Source organism: Arachis stenosperma, chromosome 6, assembly GCF_014773155.1.
Source record: "Arachis stenosperma cultivar V10309 chromosome 6, arast.V10309.gnm1.PFL2, whole genome shotgun sequence".
Taxonomy (NCBI): Eukaryota; Viridiplantae; Streptophyta; class Magnoliopsida; order Fabales; family Fabaceae; genus Arachis; species Arachis stenosperma.
Window position 1 is genome coordinate 3,736,567 of NC_080382.1, and position 14,498 is coordinate 3,751,064.

Below are 14,498 nucleotides of genomic sequence, written 5' to 3' on the forward strand. Positions count from 1 at the left end.
TTTAATTGACATATCAGCAGGACCGGTTTCGGGGACTAATTTGACCAAAATCTTTAATGGGCCGGGGACCGATTAGGTACTTTAGAATTGTTAGGGGAACTTTGTCCTTCAAATAAATAGTACAGGGTATATACTTTATATATTAACAGTTCAAAATCTATCCCTAAACTTTAAATATGTTAAACCCCAAGTAACATAGCTTGGAAGGGAAAGCTAATTAATCGCCAATAAACAGAACCAAGAGGAAAAGAAAGAGCATTGGTGGGTGAAAATAGAAAGACAGAAAAGGCAATAGTAAGGAATAAATGAGTTCCCAGCCGAAGATGTAATATATGATATATTTATCTCAATATAGTATAAACATATCTTAATATTGATTCTTCTTCTTTTGACAAAATTTGACTCACTAGAATAAAAACCAAAAATAACACTACATGCAGGGTTTCTACGACTTCAAGAGAGCTTCCCACTTCACTATCTATAATAAGTTGCCAAAATATAAAGCATTACCGCCGATGAAGTGGTGATTATCAACTCCTGCAGATATGAAGTTCAATGTTACAATTTCTACCAACAAGATAATAAGAAATTTCGGTGACAAACTGTTCTAGCCGGACAAAGTAAATACTCTATGTTTTGGTGCTTCTTTTTATATTAAAAAAAATGTCATACCTGGCTGTTGTAAAGGGCAGCGGGAATAAAACCACCTGCATACTCAATTATGTTCAAAAAGATAGTGTATCCCTGCAAGAAAAATGGTAGAAAGCATTTTTTAATCTTTAATTTGAAAACTGAATGATTTGAGGGTTGAGGCATATATTATTACTGATGAATACAGAAAAGTTCAAACCTAGTTAACTGAGTTGAATATTAATTTACTAAACAACAAAATTGAAATAATTGACCAACCCAGAGAAGATAGAAATTAGAATATCAATCAAAATAAAAATCCACAAAAATATGGATTAGTTAGGGTATCATCGAACTTCAAAATCTTCTGGAAGTGATAACTTGCCTAGCATGGTACTACATGAAGTCCGACTTAAGGAAAAGTTGTGTGAATCAGCGATCACATACACATTGAAAATTATACCACAGATGTAATAAATAAACCACAGATGAAGTTGTCACACCAAAGATATGATGAATCAACATTACCACAGATGACAAAGCTACACAACCAAACACCAATGCCAGAGATCGAAGCAATCGTTTTCCCATACGCAAACCTTCTCCGGTATCCTCACCTTCTTCCTGTAGCCAAGACCAACTTGAACTATTTCAATTATATTGAAAATTGGACATTGTTCAGAAATAAAAGATTTTATAATTGCACTGAATATTCTGCCTAGGATACAAACTCACATTATATGTTCGGGTTGCAGGAGATTCAAATGATTTTAACTTCTCAAATAGCCTATAAACAAAAGCAAATGCTAAAAATTGCAAAGGTTTATATTCAGCACTCCGCCTAACAAGGATCCAAGCTGTCTGCAGACAAATGGTTAGGAATTCTGATTAAACACTACAGCATAGACACAATACTTATTCTGAGCAATGATATTTCCCAAAGAATAAATAAAATCAACCCTTCATTTACTACTCACGAAAACAGCAGATATTGCCAAGTTGATGCGTGTATCATTTGTAGTTGATTTAGCAAACCTGAAATTACATTGACAGAAAATTGAATAACAAAAAATTACAGAAAATGTTCAGTATAATGAAATATCATTTGTCCATGAAAAGCAACAAGATTAGTAGAAAAGAATTCAAATATTGAATGATCCACTAACGTAGGTGTATGGTAGAGTGAGTATCGAAAGATACACAGCAACAACAGTAACAAGTCATGAATCACAAGTGATAAGATGCAATATCAAACCTTGGCCCCCAAGGTATAATTGGCTGCTTGTCAGCATACTTGATGTCCTTCGAAACCTGTAATTGTTTAGGAGGTTATATAAGATCTTGTGGAGGTCAAACACAAATGTAGAATTTAGGATCACGTATTTAGATATTTAAGAAGAATGTATAGTTTAAACAAAATAAAGTGTGTGAAACTGAGAATTAAACCTTTTCATTAACTTCCTTGTGGAGATAGTTGGATACTTTTCAAATCCACTACACATGCCAAGCATAAAAGAATTGCATAGCTAAAGCAGAAATCGTGCTTGTGTAGATAAAATGTGCATATAATCATCAACAGTTCTAAGAATAAAACCAATATATTGTAGTAGTGGAAGTTATTTCATCAGGTCACCCTATCTCGGATCCCATCACACACATGAAAGAAAACAATGTGCTAGTAATTACGCCTGAATTCTTTGTTGTTAATGCTATAATCTATGAGTAATATTAACCAATTTTAGGTTCTAGAATTTAGTATAAACAATAGTTTTAAAAAAGGTTGGCTAATGTTGGCTAACTAAATATTGATTCCCTATACTTTCTCTTAACTTAATGAAGTAGCTTCAATCTCAAGAATAAGTCTAAGTGTTAGACAATATATTTGTGTGTCTTCATACTACTATCAAGTGATGACTTCAATGTCGAGTGTCCAAGAAATGAAAGATTACCCTACTTTACCTTAAATGATCCAAAAGTCACACCCTTTTTCCGATTAGTCAACTGAGCCATCATGAGTTTGTCATATGCCTTCTCCAACTGGATTATACATTTGGAAATCACAACATACCATATGTTAGTGGATTGAACTTAAAGGAAAGCCTCACATCAAAATAGAGCAGTAACAACTTCACAAGTCAGAAATAAACAACTCAATTTGTAACCCTAGGAAATCTAGATTTTGACCAACCTTAAACAATTAAACACTGCTCAAGTTATAATCTACTAAACCGGAACATGGATTCTATTAAAATCTTAGGGGATGCCGTTCAAGAAATGAGTAAAGCCATATCATCAACTATTCCTCCGTAATAAAATACCACTGCATTGAAAGTTTCCATGCCCAACAACCATTGTTTGCCCCAAAATGAAAGGATGAGAAAGAAGGAAACTTACCCGGGAAGCAGTAGCTTCGTCGCCGCTAATCTCAGCCTCCTTCTTCTTTTTCGCATATGCAGCCTTGATCATGTCAAATCTTTCAATAGGACTAACACCTAGAACCTGCACAATAATATCGTAACCTAAGCAAGTTTCAGCTTCAAATTTCAACGCTGTAGAGAGAGAGAGAAAAAAAGGGATTCGATTTGAACCTCGTAAGGGTTGAAGTCACCGTCAGGATTGGAGCTGGAACTTCCAGCTCCAGCTGCAGAAGCAGCAGAACAGAAAAGCTTGGCCCTGGTACTCCATGTATTGTGGAACCTGAAAATTCATTTCAGAAAACAATAAAAAAGAAAATATATCAGCGAAGAAGAAGAAGAGAGAGAAACCTGAGAAGAAAGGGAGAGGGTTGAGGTCTGTGGCGGGAAGTGTGGATGTGTGAGAGAGTCAATTGATTAGGGAAAAGTGCGTTGGAGACTGCCGAAGCCATTTTCTGCAAACTGCTAAATGCTAATGCTATCGAACCACAAAGCCCAGAGTTTTATAGGGTTTTACCATTTTCATCTGCTTGCTTTTTCTCTTTCTCCATTTACTGCGATTTATTATTGCCTAAGCTCTGGCAACTAACTGACTCGCCGAGGGAATTAAAAAAAAAAAAGCAAAACAAAACATGTTGAGGGTACCAAATGTGTCAAATGTTTGTTAGTAAAAATGTTATAACATGCTAAAAAGGTGTCAACTTGTTCGCGTGGCCTAATGGATAAGGCGCTCGCCTCCGGAGCGGGAGATTGTGGGTTCGAGTCCCACCGTGAACGCTTCTTTTTAATGTTCAATTGTTAAATCTCGCTTTCTTCTTTACATTGCAGTAACTTTGGCTAATCACCACAGTTAGTAAGTATTTTTAGACAAGGCAAAAGCTGTTACAAATTCCTTTCTTTTCATCCATTCATATTTATTTTCCCTCTGCCAATTTGCATTAGCAAAGTGGATATAAATTTTGTACACAAACATAAGAAAAATCTAGGAATAAGACACAAACATATCATCTAGTAATCTATCCTACATTAAATCCACATGCCCTTTAAGATAGCTGTCCTGATTTGATGAATATATTGTACCAAAATTCCATCTCTTCACTGAGCTGAATGGAACCATCGTTATGATTTCCCATGGTTTCACCTGAAGTATCATCAGAAGAGGATGTTATTGCACTGCAAAATCCTGGTCCTGCAATAATATTTGGTGATGAACTTGATCTATTCCTTGAGGTTGAGGATAAACCATCATTGAAGCTAGAAGCAGCACTACCACTACTTGGTGCAATTGCTGCTACTACTCTTGGCATGGTGATGATTTGTGAGGAATATTTACTACCACTGATGCCATTATTGTGCACTTCACTTTTCTCAATCCTTTTCTTCAAATGAGTGTGCCAAAAGTTCTTTATTTCATTATCTGTACGACCCGGTAATCTTGCTGCAATCGCAGACCACCTGATGATCATGATGAACACCATGGTTAATTAATACTACTAATTATATGACTTTACCAAATTCAATCACATTTGATGATCGAAAACATTTGATAACAAAAAATAGTAGCCAAAAGCTGCCAAAACTTCTTACTTTTAGCTTTATTTAATACATCTTGTAATAAATAAATATTAAATAAGACAAGTTGAGACCGTTTGGACTAATTTTTTTTGTCGATATGATACATGTAATACATGTGATATCAACTACCATGCACGTAGATTTGTCATCAAGTTATTAATATTGTTACCTATTTCCAAGAACTGCATGTAGTTTGAGAATGGCCTCTTCCTCTTCCTTGCTGAATTTCCCTCTTTTAATATCTGGCCTCAGGTAATTTATCCAACGAAGCCTACAACTCTTGCCACACCTTAACAAACCTAATAAGTACACATTATTAGATATTCCTTTAGCATTTGTTCTGTTTCTTTATCGGTATATTATTGTAAATATTATACTAAGCTTGTGAATGATCATTGATATATATTGATTAATAATAGCAACATAATTTATTTATTTAGACTCACCAGCTTGTTTAGGAAGTGCACGCCAGTTTCCATGGCCATATCTATGAATGAAAGATGTCAATATCTGATCTTCTTCAGCAGTCCAGGGTCCCTTCTTCAAACCCATTCTCTCACAACAAGGAGTTTTTGCCATTTTTCACTGCTTAACTAGAAACTTCAATTCAATTCTCCTTTGTTTCTTTGTTAGCTTAAACTCTTTCAAGGTAGCTTCACCTCTTAGCTATAAATAGTTAAATACTATATAGCTTTGTGTTTCAATGCTAAAGTGCTTGACAGTGATATCATTATTATTCCATTTGTGTTTTTTTTTTTTCCCCAATAACACTTGTTTTCCTTCAAAGCACGCCCAGTTGAAATTGAGCAAAACAAATGGTCATGTGATAACAAATTTATAATAGAGATGGGCCATGTGAATATGAATGTCATAGTTATTTTTATATATAAATATTAAATACAATGACTTTTGAAACGTTTTAATTTAATTTAATACATAGTATACAACACAATACTACTTTGTTGTAGGCTCCAACCTTAGCTTCGAGGTTGCTTCTCTTCGAAACATGGGATTCCTGTAGAGCCTTTAAAGTAATGATTTTAATGGACAAAGAGGTCAAAAGTAGTATGCGCCTTCAATCCTCTTACCACTGTTCTCTGCCGCCCCCTTCCATTATCTTCTTCAACCTTCAAATGGTTTTCGGCTAAAGAATTTAATTTTGATGCGTTAGTGTAAACTAGTTTTATATGTACGAGCAATGCTAGGGCCAGCAACATTTGTAATTGGTAGCTATTAATTAGTCATTAATGATGATTTAATAGTGTGAAATTAGTGTGAAATTTCATCAAATGGTTCACCTTTCTTTGTTGGTTACATGTTGGCCAAAATATAACAAAATTACTAACCCCCTAAATTTTTCTTTATATGTACATCTAAAGCATAATATTATATTAATAAAAATAATCAATTTTTTTATATTAATTACATGAATGAATAATAATAAAAAAAATAAATATAATAATATGATAATATAAAATATTTTATACGATATATTAAAATTAAATTCATAAATAAATAACAAATTTCGTAAAAAAAATTAAAATTTTAAGTAAAATCGAAAGAATAAATTATATACGTAAAACATGAAATTATAATAATATATAAATAATAAAATCATTTATTTTGTAAAAATTTTATACAACTGATTGACTTATCTAAAATTATAATATCAAAATATTTTAAAAATTAAATCAAAATTCTTATCACGTCTTTACTATATGTATATATTACTAACAAGGAGTTTACATATGCTGTTGCCTGTTGGTTGTCGTTTTCACCTAACCGAGGCACACTTAGACATTAGACGTACACAGACAAAATATTAATAGAATGTATTTAGTTTGTATTTTTTTATTTTTATTTTTTAATATTTTTTGTTTTTGAAAAATTTGTAAAGAAAAATAATTCAATCATATCTTTTTGTTTTTACCTTCCCTTTTTAAATCTTTTTATAAAATCTTAAAAATAAAAATCCAAACTAAATTAATCTTTAAGAGGCTAGAATTTTTTTTTGAAATAAAATAAAATCTTTAAGTATATTCCGTGATCTTGGCCCATTGATAATGTTTGCATGTAAATATAAGGATCATTGTATTTTGTCACCTCTTTTTTTTTTTTTTTTTTTTTACTTTTGATGATAAGAGATGCATATATTCCATTAATAGGATCATTCTCAGAGCTTCCTTGACCAAACAAATAATCTGGATTCATTGCCTTGAGATTCAATGTGAAAAAGTAATTTGACCAATTGTACGGTCAAAAAATGGCAGACATGTAAGCATGAGTTGTGCATTTGTGAAGTAGTTCATCTCTTCCTCTTTCTCATCAAGAAATTCCATGAGTTCAACCTTTATATCTTCACCATCATCAAGAGTTAACTTGATACGGATCCATCATTGGATCTCTTATTGTAGGATCTTCATGACTTTCAAAATCTTGCATCATCCCATTAGAATTCTCTGTATTTGATCTCTCTTGACTATCCTCAAGTAACATGTTTAGATCAACCATCAATCATCTAATGTTTATTCTAGCTGCCCCACTTGAGTGGGTATCATAATCCATATCTATAGAAGTTCCTCCACACAAGTCGGCTAAAAAAACAAATAGCTCCAACAGATGAACATTTGTCCAATGATTTTGCCAACCCCTTATTAAACGTATATCCACGTGATCACATAATCGATACCTAAATCACACAAAATCTTATTAGAATTGATAATAACATAATAAAATAAATGTTATCTATGAAACATAAAATAATAAAAATAATTAAATAAATCTTTTGTAAAACAAAATGTCATCTACTTCCGTCGGATATCTACGATAAATTTTTTTCACTTTCTTTATGTGTTGTTGACCAATGGCATGAATTTTCTTCATTGTCGTTAGACATTCCACTTTGTGTGAATGTATATAAAAGTTGACTGAACAGAACTAAATACAATAGATCCATTTTGATCATATACTATTTCACCATCATAATGAATAGATAACAATAGAATTCAAGATATTTTAGGGAGTAAAAATCAAATGAAAAAATAATAAAATGTGAGAAGAATGAATAAGAGATAACTAATTTTTGTTCTGAACAACTTCAGTGAAATATATAAGGATGGAGGAAGGTCCGCCGAGGTTGAGAGTCACACGAAATTCGTCGAGGGATTAGGAGAACTTCAAGTATTTATGTGAAGTTCGCTGAGGAGTTAGGCGAACTTTGTCAAAATGTTGAAGTTCGTCAAAGAGTTTGGCGAACTTGCCTCCAATGTAAAAAAAAAAGAAATCTCTAAAATAAAAATAAAATCATTTTTTAAATTAAAATTTTTTTATTTTATTTCAAAAAAAATCCTAAGAGTCTAATCTTATGATTATTTTATGACTTAAAATTTTTTAATTGGAAACCGTGTAAGGATTTTTAGTAGGGATGATAACGGGACAGGATGGGGGGTGGGGGATACTTTTTCGCTCTCCGTCCCCGCTCCTAGATTTGCTCCTCATCTCCATTTCTCGCGAATCTCTGTTTCCTGCGAGCCCCATTCCCCATCTTCCTAATCATTTATATGAAAGTTCTAATGAAAAATAAAAAAAATCAGAAAATATTATTACAACATACAAGGACATAGTCATACAATGGTGAAAAGAGAAAAGGACGCCGCGATCAAAGACAATGAGACAGTGAGGGGGTGACAACACAATGAACACTGAGTAGGAGTGGCTAGGGGTATAGTTGTAACGGGGAAATGGATCCTCTCCATTTTTTTGAACACTTGAGAGAATAAAGTGTGATCTCTCACCTTTAATTCTATAAGTGAGACCAAAATTAAATAGGAGAGAGAGAGAACAATGAATGGTGAAATTGAACACTAGATACCATCCATTTTTTTTCCCATTGGAGAGGATCCACTCCCGTTGTAACGGTACGGGAGATTGAGATTTGCGAGTTCTGGCCTTCTGAATTGACTGAGGAGTGAGACAACGCAGTGCTAGTGTTATGGAAATTAGAGAGAAGAGAAGACCGTTTTGAAATTAGGATTAGATTTTTCAAAATATGTGTGTGTGTGTTGAAATGATAAAAAATTTATATTAGAAATAAATTATTAAAAATATTTAAATAAATTTAGTAATTCAGAAGATTAGCGACGACGGAATAGAAATTTTCACTCGGATTTCCACATCTGCCTTAAAAATATTTTAGTCTCCATCTTTATTTCTACAGAAAAATTTCTGCGTTTCAAAAAATTTTGTCATCCCTAAGTTTTAGACTACCTCTTTGAAGCATAGCATGCCCAATTTCGAACCTATGGCCCTATGGGAGAGAAATTTTGCCAGATAAAATAAGAATTTTACGCAAAAGGACTTGTGGCAAAGGGTGCAATAAGAAAAAGTCACAAATGGACTATATGCAAATTTTCTAAACCATGTGGTTGACTCCTAAATCTGAAAAAATCACAATTTTTTTTCACATTATTATTTACCTTTACAAATCAAGGATTAATATATCACAAATTAAAACTCTATTTAAGAATTTGTTGATGTCCAATAAATTATTACATATACAAAACAAAATTCAAACTCCCAATACTTATTTAAACAAACTAATAAACTAACCACTAAATCAACCCAAATTAATTTAAAAAGTTGACAATTAAACTGAATTATTCTAATTATAGTCACGTTTGAGAAGGTGTCGGCATGTCAAACTATTGAAAGTGAAATTAAGTGGTTTTACAAAGCGGAAAGGAATAATTATAGAGCACTGCAAGATTTTCCTTACAATAAAATCTCTTTCCGTATCTATTTGTTTTAATTGCAGCACAGGTCAAACCATCATAACCATGCTTGACAAAGCAAGATCCTCTTCTTTACTTTGCTGATTATGCTTCATTGAATATTCATTTATTAAAACCACTGAACTTGGCCGCAATTGAAAAACTCTAAAGCAATCACATTGCTGAATCAGCAAAAAAGACTGCACCTGATTAAAATTGAACCACAAGAACAATTTTGAGAAAAACAAAGGTGTGGGAAACTTCTTAGAAGAGAGATTGGGAGGAAGTGGGAAAATTGCACATGACGTGTCTCATGGATAATGTTGGCAGACAAAAATCATGAATATGAGAGCACCAACTATATATAAAACTACAATCATGTTAAGTGTACACAAAAAATCCGCCACTATATCAATTATTTGTATAAAATACATATTAAAATATAAAATTTTTATTGAAAATTCATGTATTTAAACACATACATAACAACTGATTTGGTGACTGATTTTTAATGTACACATGACATTTTTGATAAAGCTATTATACACGACAGTACATAGCCTTAATTCCAAGTGTCACAAAATTGACCAAACATAAACTAGCTAGAATTAATTTATTATTATTAAAAAGGCTATAACCTATTGGAGCAGCATTAAGAAATTAACATGTTTCCAAAAGCATGGACCTTCAATCTAAACCATAAAACCACAAGTTACATGTGTTAGTTCTCTTCAGGATCATTGTGTGGCTCTGTAGTAAACTCTGGGGAAACTGAAGGAACTCGCTTTAACAACTCTTCTTGCTTCCATGGTTGTTGAAGTTCTTCCCTTTCATCTAGTAAGGCAAATTTTGTATAGCACAAAAAAACATGGTTAAGGAGAAACTATGATTCTTATACTGAAGCAACAGAAACTTATACAAGGTCTATGCTAACGTGTATGACTATGAGCTACTAAGATTTCATGCATTTATTTTTAATAAAAATATAATAATAGGAACAAGGATATTCTCTTTGTCTTCCCCTCAGGTTTGCACGGTCAATTTGATTTTGCAAATAGGTTAGTCGTGTCACGATCCACTAGCAAGAACATAAAGTGAAGGAGGGTCAGAAAAATAAGAAAGACATTTACAAGCTGTAATAAATGCAACAAACACCAAAACCAAAATAACCAAACGTTACAAGATTTTGGTAAGCAAAGCCAATGTTGTAATAAAGTAATCTATGGAATTCTCTTAATTAGGAATTGTTTAGAATTAGAAGCAATGTTGGGTGGTCCTGCCTTCATTGTTTTTTATATTTTGGCTAAATTACTGTTTATATAAGAACTAAGATGGTGCTTTTATTGATTGTTACTCCCTATAGCGCGCTAATTTGATATTTAATACTCTATAACACATTATCTCGACTAAGGATAGTAGAGAAAGAAAGCAAGAGTCAATGACATGCACAAAATGTCAAAAAGGATTCAATCAAGGATACTTCAAAATGGAGCTCAGTTTTCACTTTTCACACATAACATATCAACTCTATCTCTGTCAGTCTGTCATCACAGACTCTCCTAATAAAATGTTTTGGGCTCATAAGTCAGGCAGAAGGGAAAAGGAATGTGCTCATATGATCATGATTACGATTATTCTAACAAAGGATCGACTAATGTAATTCGTGCAATGAAGTCTTATAGATATAGATATTTCAAACATTTGAACCTGTACTTAGAACAGGGTAGATATAACACTGTTCTTTTTGTATTTGCGGGGTGAATAGGTAGATGTTAACTTATAGCTACCAAGAGTCAAAAGAAGCATACATGCTTTGTTATATCCTCATGAAGACTTTTTGCCTTTTCTTGAAGCTCCACCTGTAAAAAAGCAAAGGGGTAAAAGAATTACTCAAATTTCCTATGATTTTCAAGCTTGTATTAGGTAATTATACTAACTTTAGAGCTACAATCTAACAACTTTAACAGTCAAATTGATACATTAAACAAGTAGAATATGATTTCTTATTAAACTAATACAATTCCTAATTGGGATAGTATTCCTCGAAAAGATAAAAATGCTTCTTCGAATGTCAAAACAACTTACAACAGTTAGTTTCTGCAGCAGGTTGGCTTTCACTTTTAGCCGCAAATCCTCACATTCTTGCTGTAAACAATATAAAACACAAATAACTGTTATACAGCAATAAACGCTTAGAAGCACAACATACTGCATACAAAATGTTCATAAATTATTCAAACAAAATAACATGCTCAATGCAGCTGATTGACCTCTGTGAAGTCATTATCAGAAAGCTCGGAGATAGGGATGGCTTTAGACATGAAGGAAACTTGCAAAAGAATTCTCTTAACATCATCCTCCAATACAACACCTATAAGTTAAACAGGAGCATTAAGCAAAAAGTTAGGAAACATAGGCCAACACTGTAAAACACAAAGCAACTTAACAAACCTAGCAAATAAAAGGGAGAAGTGTAAAATATAGATTATCAAACATGTCTAATTTGATACCTGTAACTCTCACAAGATGGTAAGACCTAGTCTGCTTACAATCACTGGAATCCATTTTAACTCTAACGAAGGCTCCAACAACCTTACCCGTAAAACTTTCAAGTTGTTTAGATAACTCTAGCACCAATCTTTGTCTTAAGTAAATAAGTCTTATATTACTGGCACTTATGGATGCAAAACGACTAGCCTTGATAGACAAGTCCTCCTTTTCCAATTTAAGTTTTCCTTTCGAGCTTGACAATCTCCTTTCCCTACATGAAGTCTGAGCACTGAGACCCTTGTCTGGAGGAGTGCTTATGCTTTCATAATTGCTTTCTTCACCATCTCTATCACCCGACTTTTCAGCATAGTGAAGTTCCAATAGAGGATATATTTGATTTTTTGACATAACCTTTTTTCCGAATATAGGAAACAACTTTTCATCAAGGAGGAACTTCTTCTTATCTTGCGAGAGATAGAGATTGTTCTTCTCAATGTATTCACACACGAGAGTCCGTATACCCCACTGTGACAATGGTTCAGTACTAAATTTTCCAATGGACGCAAGGAAGCTAAGGAGAGGTTTCGATCCCCATCCCATAAACTCCAGTGAACTGGACTGCTTCCTTTTGGTTGAGTTGTGTTTATACACAAAAGCTTCATTGCCGTCCGATGACATGGAGTCATTCTGACTTTCTTTATCTACATCAATGACTTTGCTTTGATCTGGTGAATTTTTAACCACTTTGTTGTAGTTGGTTTGTGCAGCAGAGATATCATCACTAGTTAATCCTTCGTTTAGCTTAATAATTTCCCAGTATTCCTTGAATAGACCCTCATATGTATCTCTTCCATTCACGCTTATCTTGTTCTGCAAGGAACAAACAAATTTTATTGGAAACTGCCAACTATAGATATCATCTCAACTTAAATTATAATATGATTCCAATTTACCAATCTGATCATTATCATTTAGCTGGTTCATCTTTCATCCAAAAGAACCAAATGACGGTAACAATTTTGGCTCAATAGTCTAGACTCACATATGTTGCAAAGACCTGACCAGCCATTTATTTTATCTCAACTACAAATGTTAAACAGCCTTACCTCTCACACTCTCATATGTTAATATTGCGAATTATCTTGTACACTCAGAAACTGAAACATCCACAAATTAGAGAAAAGAAATAGCAATAGTTTCACCAAAATTTTCAGTCTTTGTTAGTTGTTACGATTGTGGCCTATATTCTTTTTTCTCTCAATCAGTAATGATGTAAGTCACATAGTAATTGAAAACTAGTATATATCCTTTGCCATAATGGTTCCTAATATTATGAAGTTAGTGCAGAAAGGGTGTAGCAGCTAAATTAAATGCAATTATGGATTCGATGTAATCAAGAATTAATTTGGTCAAAAATAAATGGCATTCCATATTATCACACCGACCCCCTGAGAGTCCAGCTCCAAATTTTGTTCTATAATTTTGACTAGCGGCGCGCAGTTGCAGCATAATCCTTTATCACCCTTGACAGTGATAAATTCTGAGGAAGCCAAGCACTCTTTGCACAAAGCATTTGGACAACCAAGGCAATAAAACTTTGCGGATTCCTTGCATTCGAAGCAATAATGCCAAGCTGAAAATATAAAATACAAATGCAGCATTTCAGTTATGGCAACCTAATCATGTAGTCATTGAAAGAGCTTAATCTCATGGTAATTGGACATGCAAAAACCTAATGATTTAGTTAGGGTTTGGTGTACTCAATTAGGAAAAGAAGAAACCACAGAGAATAAAACTCAATGTATTTTTACATGCATGCATTAAACTTGATGGAACCATTAGTGGAAGGCCATCTAGTTTGCAAATCAAAAGTTCCCATTTAAAAGAAGACTAATCAGTAATCATATATTTGGCTACCCAGCAAGAACTCTACTACATTATCAAGAAACTCAAATGGCTTACCACAAATCCAAGATTTGTCCTTCTCAGGGGTAACTGGAACACAGTAGGAGTGATAAACCTTCACACAGTTCCTGAAAGCAAAAGAATCAGAGTCAACCCATACCATACCATACCATACCATACGATATACCATACCATACCATATCATAACTGGTGGAGCTTATTACAAGTGAAGACTTAAAAAAGGAAAAGGAAAAAAAAAAAAAAGAACCTAACGCAACTGAATCGTTTGAACTCCCTCCAAAAAAAAAAAAAAGAAAACAAACCTGCGATCGCATACAATGACTTCTCCACCATCCTTGCATTCAAAGCACCAATCTTCGGATTCTTTTGATGGGTAGAGTTTTCTCTTCTTACCTCCACTGCTGTTATTTGACATTCTCTCAGGTCTCAACTTTGATATAGTGAAGGTGATGGTACAGATCTTTGCTATGAGCTTTTAAATACCAATCAGGCTTTTGTCTTTTTTTTTTTTTTCTTTTGTTGCGTCAACCCAATAAAACATGTCATTAATTAGTCTGATACTCTAATAGGTTACTTATGATAAAGAAAAACAGTCAAAAGACAAAAATTAGAAAATAGTTATTTAAAAATCTATCCAGATCTTTATCAGATATTTTTTTGACCAAATATATTTTTAAAAAAATATTCTAATAAT

General features: G+C 33.2%; 3 protein-coding genes and 1 non-coding gene across 5 annotated transcripts; 1 reads left to right on the plus strand and 3 right to left on the minus strand.

The window, feature by feature from the left end:
* Window positions 1-322: 322 nt before the first annotated feature.
* LOC130936243 (protein CHLOROPLAST J-LIKE DOMAIN 1, chloroplastic) lies at window positions 323-3,621 on the minus strand. 2 transcript variants are annotated; one of them, XM_057866285.1, is made up of 10 exons: window positions 3,396-3,621; window positions 3,219-3,327; window positions 3,025-3,129; window positions 2,590-2,667; window positions 1,886-1,941; window positions 1,608-1,665; window positions 1,366-1,491; window positions 1,159-1,254; window positions 673-744; window positions 323-537 (listed from the first exon to the last, which is right to left on the minus strand). In XM_057866285.1, the coding sequence occupies exons 1-10, from the start codon at window positions 3,494-3,496 to the stop codon at window positions 475-477; spliced, it is 864 nt and encodes a 287-aa protein (XP_057722268.1). In that variant the 5' UTR covers window positions 3,497-3,621; the 3' UTR covers window positions 323-474. The 2 variants fall into 2 exon arrangements, with proteins under 2 accessions (XP_057722268.1, XP_057722269.1); XM_057866286.1 differs by having other exon boundaries at window positions 3,219-3,303; window positions 3,396-3,614.
* A 127-nt stretch (window positions 3,622-3,748) lies between these two features.
* Window positions 3,749-3,821, plus strand: TRNAR-CCG (transfer RNA arginine (anticodon CCG)). The gene has a single exon. It is a non-coding gene; the product is annotated as a tRNA-Arg (tRNA).
* A 93-nt stretch (window positions 3,822-3,914) lies between these two features.
* Window positions 3,915-5,416, minus strand: LOC130936245 (transcription factor MYB4-like). The gene is made up of 3 exons (XM_057866287.1): window positions 5,066-5,416; window positions 4,789-4,918; window positions 3,915-4,499 (listed from the first exon to the last, which is right to left on the minus strand). The coding sequence occupies exons 1-3, from the start codon at window positions 5,196-5,198 to the stop codon at window positions 4,088-4,090; spliced, it is 675 nt and encodes a 224-aa protein (XP_057722270.1). The 5' UTR covers window positions 5,199-5,416; the 3' UTR covers window positions 3,915-4,087.
* Window positions 5,417-9,653: 4,237 nt separating this feature from the next.
* On the minus strand, window positions 9,654-14,267 carry LOC130932899 (uncharacterized protein At5g08430-like). The gene is made up of 9 exons (XM_057862352.1): window positions 14,107-14,267; window positions 13,841-13,911; window positions 13,324-13,511; window positions 11,899-12,748; window positions 11,659-11,759; window positions 11,474-11,533; window positions 11,197-11,247; window positions 10,395-10,466; window positions 9,654-10,238 (listed from the first exon to the last, which is right to left on the minus strand). Exons 1-9 carry the CDS (start codon window positions 14,217-14,219, stop codon window positions 10,110-10,112), a joined length of 1,635 nt encoding a protein of 544 aa, XP_057718335.1. The 5' UTR covers window positions 14,220-14,267; the 3' UTR covers window positions 9,654-10,109.
* Between the last annotated feature and the right edge of the window lie 231 nt (window positions 14,268-14,498).